This window comes from Homalodisca vitripennis, chromosome 5 (genome assembly GCF_021130785.1).
Source record: "Homalodisca vitripennis isolate AUS2020 chromosome 5, UT_GWSS_2.1, whole genome shotgun sequence".
In the NCBI taxonomy this organism is placed as follows: domain Eukaryota; kingdom Metazoa; phylum Arthropoda; class Insecta; order Hemiptera; family Cicadellidae; genus Homalodisca; species Homalodisca vitripennis.
The window spans coordinates 95,579,932-95,603,943 of record NC_060211.1 but is presented as its reverse complement, the minus strand read 5'-3'; the positions used below and the strand labels follow the sequence as shown (position 1 = coordinate 95,603,943).

Here is a 24,012-nt window from a genome sequence, read left to right as displayed (position 1 = left end):
TATCAACTTTGCCGTCCTCTGATAGCTACGCTGATGTATTGCGCTCGTTACGCTCGGTAACCAATTACATCATTTCGGCTCCTCGCGGTATTCATAACCGTTATTACACTGATTAGATTCGCTATCAGTACCCTGTACAAGGTACTCAGCAGTACAACATTTAAATGAACTTCAACATTTATGTGCGTTGTTTCTCTTTTTATAAATTAGTTCATTGCCAAGTAATACTAATGTCATTTAAAATCCTTTATAGAATAGCAAAAATCGGATTTAATTATTCTTTCCTTCAAGTATTTAATTAACAACCCAATACAACATCGATGTAGTATTTAAGTAATTGTCCCTTAAATTATTTTAAATTTCTATCACTGTATTATCATTTTCTGTGCTTTTAAATTATAGTTTAGTGTTTAGTTAATAGTAAATCATATTTATTAAACACATTTTATGTGTATAATAGTTTTTTTTAATTAACGCGTTGGCAGCAATGTGTGCTATATTTGATACCAATACATAACGATAAAGGTAAATAATATAAATTGTCATGTCATAAAAATATTAAAATAAATATTTATCATAAGACACCTTTAGTATCATTATCTCCTTAATTCTATCTACTTTATTACTACATATCCAAATTCATTAAATTACATATTTCATTTTGATTATTCGTGTTTATTTAGACGAGAGACAAGTATAAATTACTGCGATACGTAGAATCATAAAAGATGGAAGGACAAGAGTTAATTTTGTAATACGTATCGCACAACTCTGAATTCAAACGTATCAAAATGGAGATGTAATTTTAATACTGTTTATTGTAGTTACTGTATTGCAAGTCACAAGACGACCCCTAGCCCATTACACAGCGCAGTTGTTTATTGTATTGGTATCAACTTATTTTGCAGGTATTTAAGTCAGTAATTACGTCTGCACACGATTATAGAGTCTCAAGATACTAGGCGATTAGCGCCTTCAATTTACCGTTATGCAACGAGTCCAGGGTTGCCTCGTGACTCGCCTACAGTATACGAGTATTGAAAATTTGAACGTCTACTAGGAAGCAATTGTTGATTAGATGTAATATAAGGCTGTGAATACTTGTAAATTAACCAAAATTTCGGTTGAGCCGTTATGTATGGATTGAAAAAATTTAGAAATTTATTTAAAATGATGTAGAACACTCTTCTACATGAATACACAAGTATACGAATATTTTTAATTACAAAAGAATGACTGTATCCGAAATTAAATTTAACTGAGGATCAATAAAAAAGTAAAAATAAAACATTATGAAGGGTTTAAACCAAAGAAAATTGTTTTGTCGTTTTCACTTCATAATGAATCAATTTAGGCGTTATTGGCCATGTTATGCTATAAAAATTTAAATCTTAAGTATTTTCAATTTGATTCTGATCTTTTTTCAGGATGTTTAAAACCTCACTACAAACTTTGGAATATTGTTCTATGGAACAATTTGAACAAAAATTTAAGGTATCAAGAATAGTTCAATAGTGGAACAAATAACAGGTGACTGACAAGTGAATGGGACCGTGCTGGTTTATTGGCAATAATCTGTCTCGATTTAGAATTATAGTTTAACAAATAGTTCTTTCACTTGGTCCTCGAAACAATATGACAAAGTTTGTAGTAAGAGTTCTGGAACACCCTGTATATTGATGTATAAAGTCGGTAAATCTGACTCGGGCGAGTTTCGGTAACCTGGAGCTAAAGGTACCCAGACTGAGGAGAGACGACGGCGGCGGTGGCGCGGGTTAACGTTTATTCGGTTTGTAAAATTAAGCATAGTGCGAGTAGGTGGGGGTGGGGGTGGGAGGTAATGTAGTTGTTTACGTACCTTTGAGCGAGGGAAAGAGGGGCGGCGGGAACTGCGGCGGGAAGAAGAGGGGCGGGTTGTGGCGGTGGGCGGCGACCGGGCCCGGGCCCCCCTCGTTCACCGGTCTGAAACTGCCGGACCTGTAACATAACAATACACATCAACACTGATAAACAGTAAGCACAAGATAATGTATGGAATCGTTATTAATACATGCAGTGGCGTATATAAGGGAAAGGAGAAGGGGCTCAAGCCTTCTCCCGAAATTTTGAAAGGCAAACATTTAATTGCACCCTGTAGTTTTTTATGCTCGGTCGCATTTATGAGACCTTAAAGCTCATCAATTTCCCGGGGGAGATTCCCAAGCCCCTATTTTTAGAGAGCATTTTATATTTCGTAAATCTCTCATTGTGTTATCCCCCAGGATTAAATTTTCTACATACACATGTAGCAACATCTGTTAAATCCTAAAATTATAAGGATGCCAATAGTGAGAATTTAACCATCCACCACTTAATTTATAAAACTGACTGTTATCTAAATCAAATTCAATATACATTGATATCTACCTCTACCTCAAGTAGAAAAGTATGCTTGAAATGCTAGGAATTAAAACCGTTAAATAGCGCAACCATCGTCATGTTTTTGTTAATTGGTTAAGCTTAACATTGTTTTGCGTTTCTTACAAACGAAAAGAAAACATAAATCAGTTCTCCAAACGCAGTAACACAACAACGATGGCACACTTCTGGAATCCTAATATCCTTTCAAATTCCCCATGATCAATAATGACCTTCAATCAAAAAATTAAATAATTGTTATGTCAATATATAGCCGGAATAAAAGTCACGAGAAGGTCAGTAAAAGTGCTTTTAACAAAGTTTTTATGTTGGATTCATTGACAGTGTTTGCTTCTTGTTACGATCATTACAAATCAATATCCTTGTAAGTAAATACACGAACCCCGTTGTGTGACTACAATATTAACCAGTGTTAACTATTGTTCAAAGAACAAGTTGTGTGTAATATTTGCTGAACGTTATAAAGCCCGCTTTATTAAAACACCCTTTTTAGTGTAGGATACATACGGAAAGTTTACCCGAATTTATATTTATAATAACAGTTTTTTTTTATAAATCAGAATAAAGCTTTAAAATTTATTGTTTGCCACTCATAACATAACGTTAAGAACATAAACTTTCCGAATAGGAAACACATTTTTTTATTTTACAATAAATATTTAACAATATCTGTATTAAAAAACCAAACTAGTATGATAAAATATAATAGTAATAGTAGTAATAATGTTGCATTCATATTTAATTATTTTTGAGAATATTCATAATTATTGTATTTAACTACTGTTACTAAATGGTTTCAATTAATATAGGTAAGTGTTGTACTGTGAAGATATATTAATTGTTATATCATATTTTATCATGAAAGCGTAAATGTGGGCCGAGCATTATAAATCACTACAACACTACATTGCAACTGAATGTAAAAACCTCGTTGAACTGTGGTGCATATTTTGAAAATAGGGATTTCGATAAATTTAAGAAAGGCGCATAGGCTGAATATTAAAGCAATTAATTATACTTTTAAGGTGCACATTTTGTGTATTGATGCAATTTACCGTTCAAAAATCTAATATTTTGCACAAGTACACTGTATGTATAAGTGCTTTTCACTTGCTGCACGGTTTCCAGGCTCGTCTTACTTCACGCTTGAAGAGGTTGCACATTGAGAAATGTCCATTTCGGTGCTTATCATGAAATAAAAATTATCAATAACCAAACAAAATTTTATTTAAATTAATTTAAATTTTGTTTTTAAATTAAATTTATTTTTTTGTTAAATTTTATTGTTATTTTATTTATTTATTTTTTTGTAGATTACAGATTTCCAACTTCGTGATAGACGTAAACATAGTAAACTATCAGATTGTAACACTATGGATTGCTTAATTGTGAAGTATTTTCGTGGCATCAGACGATATTAAATCATTGTTCAGGCAATGGGATAAGTGGGTTTACTCCTTCAATACTCTTTTATCAAATAAAAATATATAACACATAAATGTATAATTTTAAAATAATATTGCATTATTCTAATACTGGCATCAAGCAATAAAAAATTGAAACTTAAGAGTTGCAAAGTAATATAATTTATAAAACAAGTAACACAAGTTGAAATTATAGGAATAAACTATAATTCTTACATCCTGAAAAAGGTGGTGCAGAAATGGTTTGGTTAAGACATTTTTTATTTCAAAGTCATACTAGTTTAGATAAAATTCTCTGGAGGCAGAGAAAGTAGAAACAATATTTATCGCTCCACGAGCAATTTTACAGGTATTTAAAGAAGGAAATTTAAGAAATTAAATGTTGTAATCAGCCCCAAATAAAAATATCTAAAGATAAAGGTGTGGAATTTTATAGTATTTACGTGAATTATAGGTATTAAATCTTCACAAAATCATATTTTTAAGGAAATGTATTTTTTTTAATTATTTCAAGGTAAAAAGGTAACATTTTCATAAATAAAATATAATTCCCACCAACTATCTTTTACGTAGGCTGGATATTGTAAGAAATCCATATCATTGTCTCCAATTTTTGGTCTGGTTATAAGATGTTTCAAAATTATGTTTTTAAATTAAAAAGTAAGGAAGCGCCTAACGTCGCTAAAAATACAGAGCTCATATGGACGGTTATGCATTTGAATTAGTGCAACTACTCTTGAAACAATAAAGAAATGCATATTTTCATTTTTTTAAAGAACCGATCCCATCATCCTAGAATTGATTTCACTATCCTAATACTGTCTTATTAGAAAATAAAAGATTAATTAAAATAAACGTGTGAAGACTGTAGGCCTAATGAAATTTATATAAAAGCCGGAGGAGAACGCAGGAGAAGGGTTGCTAACCAATATCCAAATTGACGAGGCAGACTGACGACAGGTCGGTGCGGGGATACGGCCTGGTTAGACGGCAGGCTATCGGTTGTCAAGGTACTTGTCGTTGTCAGTATATGGCTCTTAATAATTTAGCACACACATTCAGCGCGTTTGATCATCACTATTGGCGCTTTGAGCCGCCCGGTCCCCACCCGCGCCACCCGAGCCCCTAGGCCGTGGAGGAATCCATAATTGTCCCTCATATGCGATGGAAATAGATAGGAGTTTTACCTCAGATCTTATTCTCGTATTTCTTGGTTTTATGTTTGTGACTAATCGAAAACCAACATTACTGTTCAGCCTCATTCTTACAGTCCTAAAATTAATCATCTACGATATATTACGTTTTATTTTAGCTTTATATTCGTACATACAATTTATGTTATATAAATAAAATATTAATTTATATTTAAATCATCTAACGTTATTTATTTCGTATTTTTGAATTAACTTAGGGTTATGCTGGATGGTTAAGAGAAAAGTTGCAATATTTTACATAAATGCAAAATGTAAACCTATGATATGTTATAAGATTAGGACATAGTGGATATGTACACCGGCTAATATTTGTAATATTTATTATTGTAATATTTTATTTTTTCCCGCACGCACTTTTTGTAGTGCATGGGGCTTGTTGTAAATTTATAATGTCTGTTCTGAATAAAATTAGTTGAATTGAATTGAATTAGTAAATTAACAAGGAAAATAAATAAATGTCTTCCTTCTTATATTTTTATGGTTGGAGAAGCTTTAAGTATATTTTACCATGTGTGTTATACAAATATTAAGTCAAATCCAATAATTATAATCATTCACTGTTTAATATTACTTTATTCTCAACTAATCTATTGCTAAGTTAAATAAAATTAGTTTTTCATTACGACAATTTAAGAAATAAACGAAATTGTGTAACCTGGTACTGATATAGAAAAGTATTTGGAATATATAACACTGTAATGAATATCAGATTGAAAAGATGATCTAAAATACATTCCCGGTACAAATAATTCAATCCTTGATGGAAGCATAAAAGGTCACGGAGAAAACAAATAAGAGGAATGGAATTTGTTCGGATTATTTGAAAATCAAGTACTCTATAAGTAATGTTTCCATTATAATAATGCAGTTGCCTGACGAGTATGAAATATTAAAAACAAACAAATCCAAAGGGGTTTAAAAACAGAGTAAATAAATGATGGAAGATGGTATAAGAAGACAGCGTCGGGCGAAGGGGAGGGGGTTAAGCGCCTTTCCATTGGGATCTGGAATTATGTAAACCATTTTAAAAGATTTCATTTTTGTACTTATACTGAGAGGTACGGTAGGTGGGGGAGGGGGTTGGGGGGCTAATGCACTTTCTGTGGCGTATATGCTCGGAGCCACGCTTGTCAAAGTACGTTTGCTAAACTCGTCTTCAAGTGGGATTTAGGGCCGCCCATCCCCCTCTTCCACGCTAAAAATAAGAAAATACGATGTATTAGACAGCTCCAAATGCAATTCTTCACCTGATTTATAGCTATCAGAAAGCTCCGCCATGAATCCACTGGCCTGGATACGTCGACCTGACATCTCTCCATTCTAATAACCTTCCCTCGCATCGCTCTTCAGTTGCTTACTACTCACACGCACCTACGCAGCCAGGTGGTGGGTTCGTAACGGAATAACATGGGCACGAAACTGTCGTTGTACATAAAATCAACATACACACATATTTCGGTTGCTATTCAAAAGAATTTCATTTGACTATTATAATTTGTATTATCCACTTTTTGTGAGCGCCAAGGGTTCAAGGTGTAATACTTAAGATTTTGGAGGTGAAATAGCGAGGCGCATGTTTTAATCCTGTCTGTAACGATATCAATCTGATGGTTAGTTCTATGACCTTATATTACACCAACTCTTTCCATCATCCGTTCGATGACACTCTCGGGCTTTTTTATAATTGAAAAAAATATATAAAACTGTTATGCCACTGCTATCTGACATGTTTTACAATATTTTAGTTACAAGTATTTCAATTTTAGTTGTAAGTAAATCTTCCTGATTTTTGCGATTTCGAATAGAAGTGTTGGCATGTTGTGATTTTGCTTCCAACACTTTTGCACATACTATTAGGGTGTTGAATATTATTTCCAGTATGGTAGTACAGACTTGGTTTTCCAACATTGATTCACTTAGGATTAGCACAATGCTACTTAATTCGTCACAAGATATATGTTTTAAAAATGTGAAGTGTAGAAAAATAACTATTGAAGGTGTTTGTAAATGCCGTTGTCTGTTTTAACTCAAGATTTGTCATTTCAATATCACACAGATTAAACATGCTGTTGGGCCGCAGGTTAATAATAATGGCTCTCAACAACATCCCCAGGGAGGTCAGCACGAGGAGATTTCCCCTCCCCCCCCCATCACGCTAGGCTCTATACCGCGTGCTCACACGGTGTCGCCAATTCAATTACTTGTTTTTAAAAGATGCAAACAAGCCGTCCCTACCCCCGGAGTCAATTATTCAGGGCGACAGTGGTTAATATTTGATGCGGCGTGGCGCGCCCCGCTCGTGTCGGTGTAAAAGAAGCCGACCAAATGGGCCAAGTACAGTTAGTGATTACGTGAATCGGTCTGTCCCTCCTCTCCATGGTCGGGTAATGGAGTAACGTCACTTCTGTGATCCGGTTATCCCAATTACTCCTCAAAAGGAGCCGCACATCTGCGCCATTACTACATCAACGGACTCGGAGGTAAAGTGCGGGTCTTTGCGTGGTCCCAAAATTGTTCGTTTCCTGGACTCTTGAGCGATGCGATGTATATGATGCCTGACGTTGTCATGGAACCTCTGCCTCTCATTATTGCCAAATCTTCTTCTTCCCTCGATTATGTATTCTCAATACATGTAGCCCGCCATTTTTAATGTTCACCTTGCAATTTTGCCCTTCTTAGTCGCACGCTATACCATAAGTTGCATACTATCATGTGTAATAACTTTAATTGACATTCCATTCAAGAATATATATGTCACACCTAAAATACTTAATCCAGCCAATACTCAGTCATTATGTAAAACAGCTAGACATTTATCTCTATGTATCACTTTTATCCAGTCATTGAGGTCAAGCCATGTCAGATTAGGTTAGGATAAGTCAGGTCATATCACGTCAGGTCAGGTTAGGTCAGAGGTCAGATTAGGTTAGGTCACGTTAGGTAGGTTAGGTCAGAGGTCAGGTTAGGCCAGGCCAGGTTAGGTAGGTCAGAGTAGGTTAGGTCACTTCACAAGGTCGTTTGTTACGTCATATTCCAGACGCTTCATTTAGAAAAAGGTGAACTGGAGCTAAACTCAACATTCACATTGAATTAACCCTTCCCACCATAGCTACGTCATGTGTAGAAAAACACATTATATATTGATAGAACTGAAATAACATAAACAACCACGAATTTATTCTACATTAAGTATAGTTTTATTCGTCAAAATAGGGACTTAAAAAGATAAATTACAAATATTTGCCACACTGTCTATTAATCGCCGCACCCAATTACCAATCACAGACACGCAACGGAAATGTGTACGGTAACGACCCATGTGTGTTTTACAAAGGCTCTAATGAAAAGGCGCAATTTCTCTTTCCTCGAGTTTGGGGTTTTGATTTTTTGGAAATGGAATTATTTAATGTTTAACCCTTTGACTAGTAATCCCACCAGTTATACGGGAGCACACATTGTAGCACACGATATGTACTACATCACCAGACAATATTTCCTGTATTATTTCGTGAGCTACAACTGTTCTCCTAGACGCATATGAGGTTCAGCAGAGAATAGTAGAAATACTTCCGTGTAGTTTATGGTGTTTCCAACAGAGTACAGTGGCTTGTTTATCTGTTCTTTACAGTTATACTTTTTAACTGAATCACTTTAGCTTCTCGTTAATTTTAGAGCAGTCGTCATTTAATTTTCTGTTACTGTTCTTTTAAAATAAATTTATTACGGTTTTAAATTAGTATGTTTTTTTCTAAATTAGTTTTTATTTTTATATTGTAGTTTTATCAAATTATGATTAATAATGGCAAGAACTTTAACAAACTCAATTTTTGGAGCCTACTTGAGTGAAAAAATCAACCAGTCAAAAGTTAATTTAATTTATAGTAAGTAGATAAGAAAATATTGTACAAGTAAAAATATTTTTTTAAATTTAATTTTTTTAATTTTCTGTTACTGATTGTATAATCCAGTATAAGAGCAAAGTTTAAAAGCGTGTACTTAAATTAGAATCAACAGCAGCACCACCAACTCTATATATTTTCAAAACGAATAGCTGCTTAAATGAATGTTGCACTTTTGGTCCACAATTCCCTAAAAATGTTCTTTTCAACAAGGACAATCTTGAAACTTGATAGTGCACATAAGAGCAACACTCTAAACTACAGCGAGTCCCGATATAAATACAGGATAGTACTACTGTACAGTAGACAGGGTGAAGACGTAGTGAGCCACCTAGAGCACTGACTCGCCGGTCTCAACTAACTCCATTACAAGTAATTGGCTCTTCCACCTCTTGTGTTTCCTCTTATTGGATTCCTCACAGTAATTGCTCTTATCCGCTTCTAATTGATTCCATTGCCGCCACTTGCGCCGCCATCTTCCTTACATCTAATATTTATCACCCCTCCCCCCCTCGCCCACCGTAAACTTACTACTCCCATAATCCTGTTGGCGGTAACGAATGGTGCTTAGTCACCTGCCGTCTTATTAATATACAAGTTATTGCTAAACGTAACTTTGTCTGTCTGCAGCTTTACTGTACGGTATAGTAACATTTGGGAATCTGCTGACACATTTGATAATGTGTTGGTTATTAAGTACTTAAAGATTTTAATGGTTTAGTCAAGGAAATCTTCTGAAAATCTATTGAAGTAATTAAAACGAGCAATTAAAACACCTAAAGTCAAACAAAAATTGTTAACGTTCAACGTATCATTTCAAAATTGTATTTGTTAGTTCGTTCCATAGAGTATCGTCATAGTAACTGCAATCAGGCAGTTACTGTTCAAATGTTACTATCTTGTGGTACGTATACGATTAGCTTAAAAAATTAGAACATTAGTAAAATTTTTATATTTATAATCAAATGAATGCTGTAGTCTATATATCCAAGTATGTTGGTTTGCACATGACAGTTGAAGTAAGATTGTACTTGTGAAGCTCAGTGTATAACATGGAGCTAGATTTTAAAACTAATTTCTATTTAATATACATTTTTTAATGGGAAAATCTATATAAACCATTATTAGTAACACATAATCTTATATTTTACAGCCTATTAACTAGCATTGGGGCACTAAAATCTAACTTTAAAAAGAGTTGTTTCTTTGTTTAACAAATATTTCAAGTCAGAATTGATTGGATAAACTTTAGCGAAGCTTAGCGAATGTTTTTACATTGGTCTTATGGGTAACTATGATACGAGAAAATAGCAGAATAAATAAATTTTGAAATAAATATGAGATTTTATTTAACATGTGACATTGAAAAATCACAAAGCGGAAAATCGGTATTTAATGTGGGTGGCAAGATTTGATTTCAGCTCACTCTTGCGTTGTACAGTAGTACCCTCACTAGGTACCGGAACTTTTATTATTTGAACACTACTATGAAACCTAACAATGAAGAAAACAATTAAATTTATCGTGTGGCAATATATCCCAAAAGATTTCATCCGTACACTTTCAGTTTTGCACTAAATTTCATTTCTGCCTAAACAAGAATGTGTTCTGTGATGGTGCATGTTCAACCTTGGAATTGCGTTAAGCGTCTTTGTGTCAAGTTCTTTTCTGTATGATTTTATGTCTGTGTATCTGCCCGCAGAATATGTCGAGAATAAAATGAGTAATAGATTTTAAATGTTGCATCAGCGAAGGTGGTTACTCGATACCTGATGTGGCGTAATCCTACCTTGTATTCCTAGATAGTATACACTCTAAAAATACGAGTACTTATCAGATAAAAAAATTATACAAGAGGTAAAAGTACTACTATTAATTTAGAGATAGTTTTCAGTAAACAGTAATAACAAGAGTGTTGTTATTCGTTAAAATTAGTTACTTTGTCAAAATAAAGTACTGAATTTCAAGTTAAGTCAATATTAAATAATGCTTATTTTACTAAAGTGTAAAAGAGCAAATGAAAAATATGATGATTACTGGACGTAGCTGAAAGTGATTAAGAAAAGTAGTACTTTGTACTTTAATCTCTTTATCTTCATTTACGAGAAGTGAAACGTGCCAATAGTAGTTATATTTCTACTGAATACGGAATATAATGTACCTTGATTAATTTCAATATTAAATATTGCGTATATTTTAAGAATTCAACATACTTTATAAAAATAACAATTTTTATACTACGAATAAGTATCGTAGTAAATTTTTTTTAGTTATAAACAACTGTTTAGCAACAAACAATTAGATTAAATAAGAATTTGATCATCGTTTTGTAGATAGGTATTGATAATTTGTGTATCCATTATAATCTTTTATCTCACTACCAACAACTGTAAGAAAGGAGCTCATTGTTTTAACTTGCAAAAATGTAATGTGATAAATACTAATAACAATGCACAGATCAAATTAACAGTTTACTAAGAGGGAGTCTTGGTTCGCTAATCCGGCGGTTTACTCCTGTTGAGCCCAAGAGCAGAAGAAGAGTTTCCCAAAGCTCCAGAACCCTTTTAACGTCACCTTATAATCCGGTGGAGAGGCTCATTTAATTACAATGCTAGCCACAGCAATCCGGGCTGCCGGATTATGTCGAGATTTGTTTCTGCTCCTTACAGCAGCCTCTTACATGTCCTGTAATTACAATTATAAAGTCTGTTTGTGTGCCTCTTCTGTGTGTTGGCTTAATGTGCGCGACTTCGCCTAATCGGTTTTAACAAAACACGTTAAGCCGTAAGTGGTTTTAGGACTTAAAAATTACTCCATTAATATAATATTTGTTCAACTTAACAATCTGAGCCTCGTGTAACGAACGACCTAATGTGACAGTATAACCACATTGATCTTACTATAAACACGTAGCCTAATGTCCACAGGATGAAACTGAAATATATATGGCAAGAGTTCACATTGAAAAGTAATTTTTTAACATTTTGAAATTCGCTCGAATTTTTATTGTAATAATACAGGCTCGTGCCTTCACAACAAGTTTGTGAATCAGGATTGTATTAAAAATGAGTAGAATTACATTGAAATACTTTTATGAATTCCAATTCTTTTTATGAACAACACGTTACAATTGAAATAAGAATTTTACTCAGCCAATAACACGGTATAACATTTTGGAAGATTTTCAGGTTTTTCAATAAAAAATTTGAATATAAATCCTTTAAATTGTTAATTTCACATTTAATTGAAAAATTTCGTGACTATTAGCTGTTTTCTCCATATTATGTGTGATAAACTTGTTCTAAGTCGTATACACAAAATGTTGTTAATTGTTTTGTAAAGACTTCATATTTCAAAGAACAGGAGTTTCAGTAGGTTAAAACATAATACGTCTGATCCACGAATCATTATTTTAATGTTTTGAAAAGCGCAAGAAACATTTTCAAAATATGAAGCTTTGTTCATCTTAATCCTACTGTTCAGGTTTCACGTCCAACCACCCACAAATTAAATCCTCATGAATTCAATCAGGAATGCAACACAATTCCGCTTGGACTAAAGTAAACCGGTTAAATTGAGTTACTAGAGATGAGACAAACAGTAACTAACATACCAGGCTTGAGGCCCCGCTCTAATTTGCCGAGATGAGGTAAAATCCAGCAAAGCACCTCTTGTGGAGGAAGTTAGCCTCAAACGACGGCCTTAATTATTTAAAAAGTGGCAATTACACAGCTTATTGTTGGACAAACCTGGGCCCGCGAGGTGTTCGGGACTCAGTTAGAGGCAGGGGCGGAGTGGCGGGTGCCCTAGGGGGCACTCTCGACAGAGGATCTAACACTGTTAGTTATAATTGGCTTGCAGACTCTGCCCCCTTTCCCCACCACCCCAGCAGCTAGGTGCTTCACTGTGACACGCCGCCTTGTCTCCAGTAAAAACACACCCGGGGGAGGATCTCTCTTTGGACTTCACTTAGCCAATAACCTCCCTGAGTACAATTATGCTTTGTTTCAACCTAAGATATTCTAAAACAATCCCAATTAAGCCCTCAACAACGTATAAAACTAAACTCGAAATGGGCAGTAACTTACGTAAGGCTTTATCTAAAATTTCCAAACATTTTCATGTCTTCGCTTAGCCAATAGATTTTTAATGGTTCAAAGTTATGCTAAGCCGTGTTTCAATGCTGTGACAAGGGTTCTAGTCCTAACGACACTTCATACATTTTAATATTAGAATGTTACATTCAGTAAACAGTCATAACGAACGTGATATTATTACGGCTTTACAAATCTTACAACCAGTCACTGAGATGATTCGTTTAATTATTTTTAATTAATGCCAAGATGATCTTATTCTAAATCTTTGTTGTAACATGACCTGTACATACCCGTACTGCCATAGGTGGCATAAATTTAAAAAATAATGCGGGAGACATAAATTAAATGTTTAAATACCCATTCTCTGACGCTATCGCATTTACTAAATCTACAATGTTTGAAAAAAACTTTTTGAAATAAAATAATAAACTAACGTTTTCACAATTGAAATTGGGAAATTTTGAAAGATGAGTTGTTTAAATTAAAACTTTAGAAGTGTAAATTAATATTTATAGAGGTTGTAAAAGCAAACAAAACGTGTATATTAACATTATTTCTACTGATAGTGATCTGTATGCGCCCGCACTGTTATAGATGCAATTGTGCGACTACTCTTGAATTGCCATCAATACGATGAAGGCGCTAAATAATAAAAGGTTCAAAATCAATAGGCGACTAGTGAACGACCTTGGGGGTTTTGTTTAGTAAGAACATTGTCGAACCTCACACACTTTTATGTTTTATTGTTGTCGTAATTTTATGGATCATGTCTCTTTTTTAAGATAGGATTGATACACATCCAAAAGCCTTTGAGGTTTTATTTTTGTCACAATTATGGGAAATGTCTAATTTTAAAGATAGGGTTGATATGCATCCAAACACTTGAGTTTTTCTTGGATTGGAAAAAGTGATTGGATGCGTAAGTTACATCTACCAAAGTTGTACAAAACCTATAAGGGCGTAAAACATTTTCCTTCGCGGAATAAAATCAAAATGACCACCACGTACATCCATCCGGCTGTTAGCCTAGAGATCAATTTAAAGTTAAAACTAGAACAATATTTTTTATTATAAAAACGTTCACACAATCTTTTTCCATTCCGATTACTATTTTCTGGCAGGAATGATAAATCAATCTGTTTAAGTTAGAAATTAAATGGTCATTATTGTTTAGAGAAATAAAAAAAACATAATATTTTTATTATATTTTATTAATTTTATGATAAATAAGTTCATAAACAAAAGCGTTAGTAATTTAGCAACTCGATCCACTCCCATTATGTATTTATGGAATGAAACATTACTTCCCTTGATAAACACAATGTGATTCTCTACTAACACAGGAACTAACAAAGTAATTACCCTAAACAGCTGTTTAATGTGAAAATAGCGCACATTAAATGCCGTTTAACATCGTAACAATTAACAAATTTAGTGAACAAACTGAGCTAATGGACGATAATCAGCTGTTATTAGGGGTAATTGCATAAAACAAGCCATTAAAGCGTTTAGAGCGTCCAGCTGTCTAGTAGATCAGCTGATGTGCCTAGTTTGACAACAAACGCCCGCCGTAACGCTGTTGACAGCCTTCACTTCAGCCTTCAAAGGCTTATCAGAGATCGCTCTAAATGTATTATAGGTGTAATAAGTAACTACAGTAATGCCATTTGGAATTGTCCTTCAATGCAATATTGAATAATAACTCAAATATAGGTTTTATTTAAGGATGCGTTGACAAAATTTAAAAAAGTAGAGTTCTTACATTTTATATTAGACGAAAGCATTATTTTTAAAAAGGAACTCAACATATTGGTCGAATCTCTTTTATGGAAGGCAAGGGGAAATTTAATTTATTGTAGCCATACAAAATGGAATTTTTTCATCAATTACAGCTGGTATAAAAATAGATCAAAATCGATCATTCACCGTGCCTAGGTGTAAGGATGAGGCTTCCTTAACAAGGATTCACGGGTTCGATTCCTGGAGAAGTCATACATATTAGTAAATGTGTTTAGACCCTTATCCACAATGTTTAGCTGGTATAAAAATATATCGAACTTTATCTTTCAAAGTAGCATAGAGGTAAGATTACACAGATCTCTAACCTCTAGGTCACGGGTTCGATTCATGGGAAAATTATACAAAATTGCAAGTGTGTTTATAAGCTTAACCTTTAGAAACATGAAAGGTTAAAACGTGACTGTAGAAATGTTAAAATCGATAATTTTCACAATATTAAAATTATTGAACTTAAAATTCCTTCTCAAATATTGGTAGTTCTATGTCCTCTTTCTGCTTGTCCCTTAGTTGATTTTCATGCCCCGATCTCAAAGTACCACTTCTGGTTGTTCCATTGGAATCCGCAATAAGTTACGATAACTAAATGATTGTACTGTAAACGATTTGAGTTTGTTGTCAACTCAGAGTTCCTCGATGGTAGCTTCCAAACAGCACTCATGACGGCAGCCCTAATGACCCAGTAGAGACACGGGGTCGGTGTCTCAATGGTCCGGGTGGACCCCGGCTATAGGGTGGCCATGCGGGTGCCACGTGGCCGACAATACGTTTAATTGTGCGCGCAGCTCACTGTGCTGCTGTTGTGCCCAACCCCTTGTTGACAGACTGTTAATAAGAAAACAGCACAGCGCTGCACACTGCACAATGACAACCAAAATCCTATTATCCGGCTTAGTCGCGCTGCATCCCCCTCCCCCACTGCCCTCTCGCCCACGGAGTCACGCGGTTTCAGGTGAATATAGACGATTTCTTTTCTTTTTGTTTTGATCGTGAAAGGAATTTTTCTTCTCATTACTCTCTCTTATAGATTCTTACAGATTTATTCTTTTTTAGATGTTCTTTTCTCGCTAAAATAACATATATTTAGTATAAAATTCAAACTGTTACACGGGCAGTTTTTATAGTCAAACATGACTGGATACAAATTGTTTTATTATAAAAAATTAGTGATTATGTATTATAAAGTTTGATTATATACTAATAGATGTTTAAAAATCCAAACTAAATAATAACGTGTATTTTGTATATATGTCATGACTGATAATTTACAACGAATTTCAATAGTTTAACAACTGCCATATTTTCCATTACTTTACATTGCTCCATACCTGATTTTTGGGGTTACGTTTACATTTCGGTAAATTATTATTTTATAAGTGTTGAAAACGTTATTATTGTCTATTTGGCGCTAACCACATAGAACTGAAGAAAGAGTGGAATTATGAAGAAAATCCCTAAAAAATGAAACTGTTTTCAACTCGATGATTTGACATTTTGAGTTAAATGTGGTTTTTGTGTCTTCCGGTGTCAATCTCTAATTGAACGTAAAAAGGTAATTTACTTGTAAAATATTTGATAATAAAGGAAAGAAGAACAAGCAGTCAAGTAATAAAAACTTATGAAAACTAAGAAAACTTTCAAATTCTTGTAATTTTTTAGAAACAGAGCCTACTTGAAAAAACAATTGTATTCATTGGCCCTGAAAGTCACATATAACCAAGCATATTTTTAAAACGTTAAATAAAGCACTGTAGAATCATTAAAAATACCCAATCTCTTCCTACATAACATATTATAAACATTTCTCGAAATTCGTTTCCAAATGACGAAGAACGGACCCCTCTTTAGAATGAAATCATGAGTAGATTGATGCATACAGTATACGGAAAAAGCTGCTGGAGTACCATTAATAATTCATTCACCTTCGAGTCAATACTAGAGGCTCCGTGCGGGATGAAGGTCGACCAGACCGGGGATCCCATTGCTCAAATGTACCGGACTGAAGAGCGACCAGGAAGTCGTAACAGAAGATAGGTTCCGAGTCGTTTGGCCTCCGACTCTAATGATGCTCTCGCCGAGGGCAGGCCGGGGTAAGTGCATTAGCAGCCCCTTGTGTTCACCTAATCACCAATCTATGTCTTGTAGTTGCCTGCGATTCTGTTTTTACACCGGCGCCGCGAACATTCCGTTAACTCCACTGTGGGTGGATTTGTATCGGTGGTGTACAAGAGTATGCGGATCAAGACTAACAACAAATAATAACAATTATAACAACCTATAGAAATCTTCTACAAGAATTTAGAAACTATACTCGGATGTTTTGTGGGACCTTTTCAGTTGTAATAAGTGAAAAATGCTGTGAAATTGTTAATAGGAATTAGGAGAACTTGACAAGAAAGCTGAGACCTAATATTGAAGTAAAAATATCCAATTTCTTCGAGATAAAACAAGTGTGAAATACTCGATTAATTTGGGCTAAATTTACTAACGACGTACTGTGTGCATCGTAAAATATATAAAACATTATTGTTAGGTAATTGCGAAGGCTACATTGCTTTTTATGGTTCCTTTTACTCTAAGCTCAATCATTTGCTTTTATTGGTAGAGCTCCAAATAAATGCTCTACAGAATTTGTTGTTAAAATGTCTTAAACAATTCCAACAAGTACTGCTTTACAGAAATATTGTTGTAATATATATTTATTGTAATATAAACTGAGGAGGAGGTTAAATTATATGAATTACAATTTATATTTATAGTCATTCATTATTTTCTATTTCAGTATGTTGACTTGCATATGCTCTGTGATTTACACGAACGGTAACATGTCCTTCACTATTAGACACGAGTCATGATGAGTAATCTAAGTTTTCAGGTTTATTCCATGTTGAAACATTGTTAACGTAATCACATTTTTGAAACATTTCGGCTCTTCTTCGGTTTTGATTTAACGTCTAAGCCGATAAACGTCCGAATGGTGATAATGTTTCGACTCGTTGTGAATCGAAAAACTTATTATTCTAAGTTATTATTTATGGCAATTTATTAAATACAATAATTATATTATTACATTACATTATTTTAATGGCAACTTCTATTATTTTATCAATTATTAAACTCCTTTCTGTAGAACTAAATGCAGAACGAGCGTTCATCGGATATACTTCAAATCCTATCACGTCTTACGTGGTTAAATTTCGAGAACGCAGAAATAAGCTGAAATCCTCTCGGACCAGAAAGTCATTGTTCTACGCCAGTGTCGAAGTGTAAACTCTCCGCCAGGACAGGAGACCGTAGCGGCTCGGGGAAGTGAGGTTTAAAGTTTGACGATGGGCTTAGCGGACCCTGCTCACCGGCGACACAAGAAACAGACGGAAGCGCAGTTTTAAGTTGTTACCCCGGTAATGTGGTGGGTATCACTGCTGCCCTAATCCCCCCTCCTTCTTTTTTAACATCGTTTTAAGCCTTGTGTGGTTAACATTTAATGAGCGGCAAAGCGCTTCCTTCTTACTTTCCGACGAAAGAGACACAGGAAATTGTTTTAGCTAATGCTTGCGTACTTGTTGTCAGATTATTTATTTGGGGTGTAAGCACAGGATTTGGTCGTTGTTAAATGTACGATTGTAAAATACTAAAAAACGTCTCTGAGTATAGAAAATTCAATTTAATGGAATTCCTTTTAATGGAAAAAGAAAGGTGGTGTAATTTTTTCCGGTTGAAATATTTTTCATTTTTTCAACGATTTTTATTAGTTTTTTACATTACTATTTATAGAAACAGAACAATATTTTTTTTACTTGTTTTATTACTACACGATTATTAAGAGCAAATAGAGTAATAGGTATTTTTGGACATTTTATAATGAGGCTCGAAGAAAAACAGTTGAAGATGAAGTTATGTATTACGTACACGAAAGAATAGTGGAGGGAGTAACATGTGTTTTCATACATATAAGGATATTTAAATTACTACGTAAAAAAATATTTCAAATGTAATTTTTGTAAATTATATGTAATTACAAAACATGATTTCCTTAAGTCATAAATGGATTAAAATGTGTAATGGTATTAAGCTGCCATTTTTGTGCATACTGTAAAATCTTCACATTTCATCTTTAGTTGTTTTTTGGCTTGATTACAAATAGCCTGAATTTCTTTTTTTAAATGCCTGCAATTCCTCAGTGATAAATAAAGGGTTTGTCTGTTTTTCTTTTGTGTCATGAAAGCTATTTAAAAGTGCTACGAATCTCAAATAAAAAATGTGTTTAAACCAAAAACCTATTGCAACAGTGCTAATCGTACCAATGTAAAATTAAGATAGTTTTGACTTAAAAATCTGTATTGCTGTTCTTAACACTAACGTTGAATCATTGGTGAACAAGAAAAGTATTACGTATATCTAGAATACCTGTGTTTTGATCCCTGTCATTATCCAAGCTCTGCAGATCTTTAAACTGATAACCCAGTCACCAGGGAAAGTTAAATAGCTCCGGTGATCTGAATCTGAGGATACTGGCTGATTGAAATAGTAAACTTGCAATTCTCACGTTGGTCTAGATCTGATGGGAGTAATAAATCTGCACCGATGGTGACTTTTCTATCCAATATTTTGTTACCTTTGTAGACCATATCTACCAGCTCTATCAACTTCTGTGAGACTGGCAGCTCTCGTTACTGTTACTAAATGGATAAATAGTCTGTTCATATGTTTTTCTATATTATAATAAGAATTGGAAAATGTGTGCATTGCACTATTTTGAATTACGAAAACTCTGAAGAACTATATTTTTTAATTGTTTGTTGAATGAGCTTGACTCCTCACGTTTAACTGTTTTAGTATTATTAAATCAGGAATTCACAAGCATGATTTTTCTTGTAACATTAGACTGTCTTAGTGGAGCTCTATTGTTTTATCCACTAATAATCGATTTAGTTAATTTAAATATTACTACGATCTCTTCCTTGTTTCAATAACAAATAGCAACACTTGTATTAAAATCACATTACTATTATGCCATTTCCTTTTGCCTCTATAAATGTGTAACGCCTTAAGGGTTGAGAAATATATTAAAAATTGAGTTACGTTAGGTTGAACGTACTCTAATTCAAACAAAAACATGTTACTAAAAGCACATAAACTGAGCTGCTGCACTTTACCCAGCCTGCACTAGTCTAGCTTACGACAGATAAATGTAATGAAATGGAAGAGATGCTATTATACAAAACAATATTACTTGCAGCTGTATTCTAAAGTAGTACTAATTCCAATAGTGAGCATTAAAGTTTGAAATCGTTATTGTATCTCCATCACAATTAATCATATATTAGTCTGTGAAATTATCACAATATCGTAAAAATTGAAGTGAATTTTCGATTGTATTTTAATTTAACTACTTCTAGGTCTGTCTTCTACTCGTATAGACGGACCTGATTTTTGACCTTGCCTTCCCCCTCTTGTTGCCCCTTCAACAGCACCGATGCCTCTACATAAATTCTTCCTATTTTATACATTTATTTTTTATTTCATAACATTTCGTCATGAAATCTGCTAGTAATATATTAGCTTGTGCTGCGTGATGACTTTTTTTGATCCTTTTTTTTATGATCCTTCAAATACATAATTCTTCAATGTTTTTCATTTCTTTAAATCTTTCCTCTAAACTATTTGTAGTATTTAAGCTAATAAATTTCAATTCCGTACTATCTAAATATGGTTTTTTGGTTGTGTGTGTGCGCGAGCGCGGTGTGTGTTGATGTTATATGTAAATTAATCACCATATTCAATTCGTCCAAAATCTCCAGGGAAGCAACTCGAGCCTACACACAGGCTTTTTGCCCATGTAGGCTCATTTTCCTAGGCCACTTTAAATTGATGTGTATAATACTTGTATGTAAACATTTAACTAGTATAGTAATAAGATAACATAAATTTGATAGTACATTTGCACGCGTGCAAATATGTTTTGGAAATAAATTATGATTCGATTCAATTCAAATTCTATTATCAGTATCTTATCTCATGTTAAGGATACAATCCTGCCTTCATTGAACAGCTAAACGTAAAGCCGAAGCGAACAGGAATAAATTATGATAGTACATTTTTATAGAATGTAACTGTTTAGTGATATTAAGATGACACCGTGTGTACTAATCATAGTTGACAAGTGCCCATATTGTGGCGCCGTGCCGTGAACACTTCAGGCCCGCCGAGCTCCACGCATATCGGGCATCTTAACAACGCGTAATTACGTGAATTATCCAGTTGAAGAGCCATTAGCGCAGGCGAGAGAGACCAAGTTAATATTAATAGCGGCACAGTACCGCGAGTGTCGGTATAGTCAATGTTGTTAAGCATCTGTCTTGTCTTGTGTTGTAGGCCGCCCCACCCCGCCTCCCCAGCCCGCACTGCTCATTAACTATAATTGTCACACATTAACTGCATTCTAATTGTTTGCTCATTCCGAGAACTTTGCTTGATTAATTCAATTAGTCGGGAGCTAAACATAGCGTTACTGTCTCTCAACAGTTCAGTAGTTATTGAACAACACAAGTTCTGGGCATGTCAGAAGGAAAGAGGTAATGCCGAGTACTGTATACACTCATATAATAAAAAAATAATTTTTGGACATTATTCGATGTTTGATTAGTTTTTAATTTCAATCGATTGTGTTTAAGCGCATACAAAGAAAGATTGTTGGAACAACAAAGATTTGACGATACATGTTGCTTTTGATTTTGGTTAATCAAAAAGATTATTATAAGCCATTACTATAACGAAAAATCTTCCGTATGCTTTCCAATAATCAAATACAGCTGCTCTCTGCATGCGTTCTCCCATACTCTAGTAATAATTTCAACGGAACGGAACGGCGGTGTAGTCTTTTGAATTCACGACAATAACATACAATAGTTCGTAAAACGTGTGCAAAGTCATAACGGTATCTTTTGACTGTTTTTACTTTAAGTATTATATTGTGATATGTGTGTGTGTGTGTGTGTGTGTGTGTGTGTGTGTGTGTGTGTGTGTGTGTGTGTGTGTGTGTGTGTGTGTGTGTGCGCGCGCGCGCGCGCGCGTGCGTGCATTACAAATTAACATTAATGAAATTTTTCGGTACAAACGTCCGAATATTTCGGGAGAATATAATATATAAAATATAATAAAATTTTATTATATCTTTTTGAATAAGGCAAATGTCAAAATATGAAAGGGCATTTGTACCTAGGAAGTCCAATTAATGTTTATAATTGAGCATTTTGTATTTATACAGCCGAAGTGAGTATATATAATAAGTGACTGTTTAAAATAATAAATTGTAAGATATTGGCCGGAATGAATATAAGCTGTCGCTATATCACAGGCATTGTAACGACCATGGAAATAATGCTCATTACAAATGTATTAACTTGTTTTCAATACGTTAATTGGTTATAAACAAAATATTAAAGGTACAGACAGAAATATACTTAACCAATGTAACTTAAATATTCGAGAACAACGTGATCTCCCTGTCATCGACAACCAAACAAAAATATTTGTCAAAGGGAAATCACGGACGAGTGACAAGTATTGTTTCCCGGCTGATCTACTCCAATTAGAGCGGGAAAAGTGATCCGGCCGCCCACCCTCGCTCTCGCCACGCAGCTGCACGACAGTCGGCACTCGCGACACGACAGCGACATCTCGGGGTCGGTCACGTGGCTCTCGCTCTGCGCTAAGCATTTAAAAATAGAATTCAATTGCAGTAATTGATTATAAGAGACGGTCTGGCAGGAAAACATTAGTCCTAATTAGGGAGGCGACCGTGATTGTAATGAACGTAGGCTAACGTTGTCAATTGGAGCAATGATTCCATCAAGTCTGACATCACGCTGGCAGCTCGCTGGAAATAGCGCATACCTTTCTTTCTCTAAACTCTTCTCGGCCCGCTGTTGTTCGTCGTTCTCTGATTGCCAGCTCTAGGTGGTAGCCAACCAGTGCTCAATAGTAGAGCATTCGTTGTACAATGACCTTCATCGTAGCATAGGGGTAAGTTTGCGGGTTCGATCCCCGGAGAGGTGCAATAAAAATTCCCATATGTGTTTAGATAGTTTTCCCCTTAGTATACGTTTAGTATAATCAAATTTAAATGTCACTAACGTAGAAAGTACCCTCTAAAAAGATTCGGATTTAATTAGCTAGATAGTTGCAGAGATGAAACTGTTCCCATTTAGCCACTAACCCGAATTCAAAAGACGTGTTTTTACTATTAAGGCCAAGGTTGAAACAGCGTCAAAAAGTTGCTAAAACTATTCAAATCTTGGAATATTTCGACCTTGCTGTGAAAAACCATTTTCGGTCAACAAATGTTGGATATAAAGTGAGTTTTGAATATTTCAGTTATTTTGTTATTAACTCGGATTGAAAGGATTTTGTTTTTATTATAAATTACAAAATTCTTATTTTTTGAATATTCGGCGTTGCTGTAAAGAATCATCTCCAGTCAACATATGTTGGTCCGAAAACTTTCAATTAAATTATTTCAAATTTTGAATTTTGATAGCAATTTTGTAACGCAGTTTGATTAGGAAAACCTTGATGATAGCGTTAGATTAAGAACAAATATTTCCAAATAGTTTCAACTTAAGAATTAATCAATTATATACGTTGTTTATACTAGAAAAAAGTAAATCGTGAGGATATTTTTGAAAGGGGCTAAATTAAGTAGTAGAAGTGACTTTACAAAGTAGGTTGTTTATAAACAGAAAATTAATCAAGCTAAAAGAGTCAGTGATTTATAAAAAGAACTCCCTATTAACTTTACACTCGTGTGAGTTAACCTCCAGGCAGTTGTGCTTGTGTCGACGGTAAAGCTAACTGAAAAGTGTAACGTAGGTGTAGTGTATAAGGACAATTAAGGTGGGTAAAGCGATTGCAGCGATGTGTTTGCGTCTGCCGTAACAGGATTGGCCCATCCCGGGAATACACTTGCATATTTCATGAAAGTTGAGAAAAAGACGTTACATGTCGCATACAAAATGGCAGACTATACAGCAAGAAGTACGGCTCCCTTTGTGAGCCGGGAAACCGAGTTACCATCTCTCTCTCGTTGAGAAAAGTATATCAGAAAATGAACTTTCTTCCTTTATGAAAAATGTATAGCGTAAAGTTTTCTAAAAATTCTATC

At 34.4% G+C, this 24,012-nt stretch overlaps 1 protein-coding gene across 1 annotated transcript in view; it reads right to left on the bottom strand.

Annotated features, from left to right (window-relative positions):
- Window positions 1-24,012, bottom strand: part of LOC124362549 (dorsal root ganglia homeobox protein-like) — an 87,636-nt gene that overhangs the window by 5,886 nt on the left and 57,738 nt on the right. The window contains 1 exon segment of the mRNA XM_046817164.1: window positions 1,859-1,977. Within this exon segment, the coding sequence (XP_046673120.1) occupies window positions 1,859-1,977 (119 nt within the window).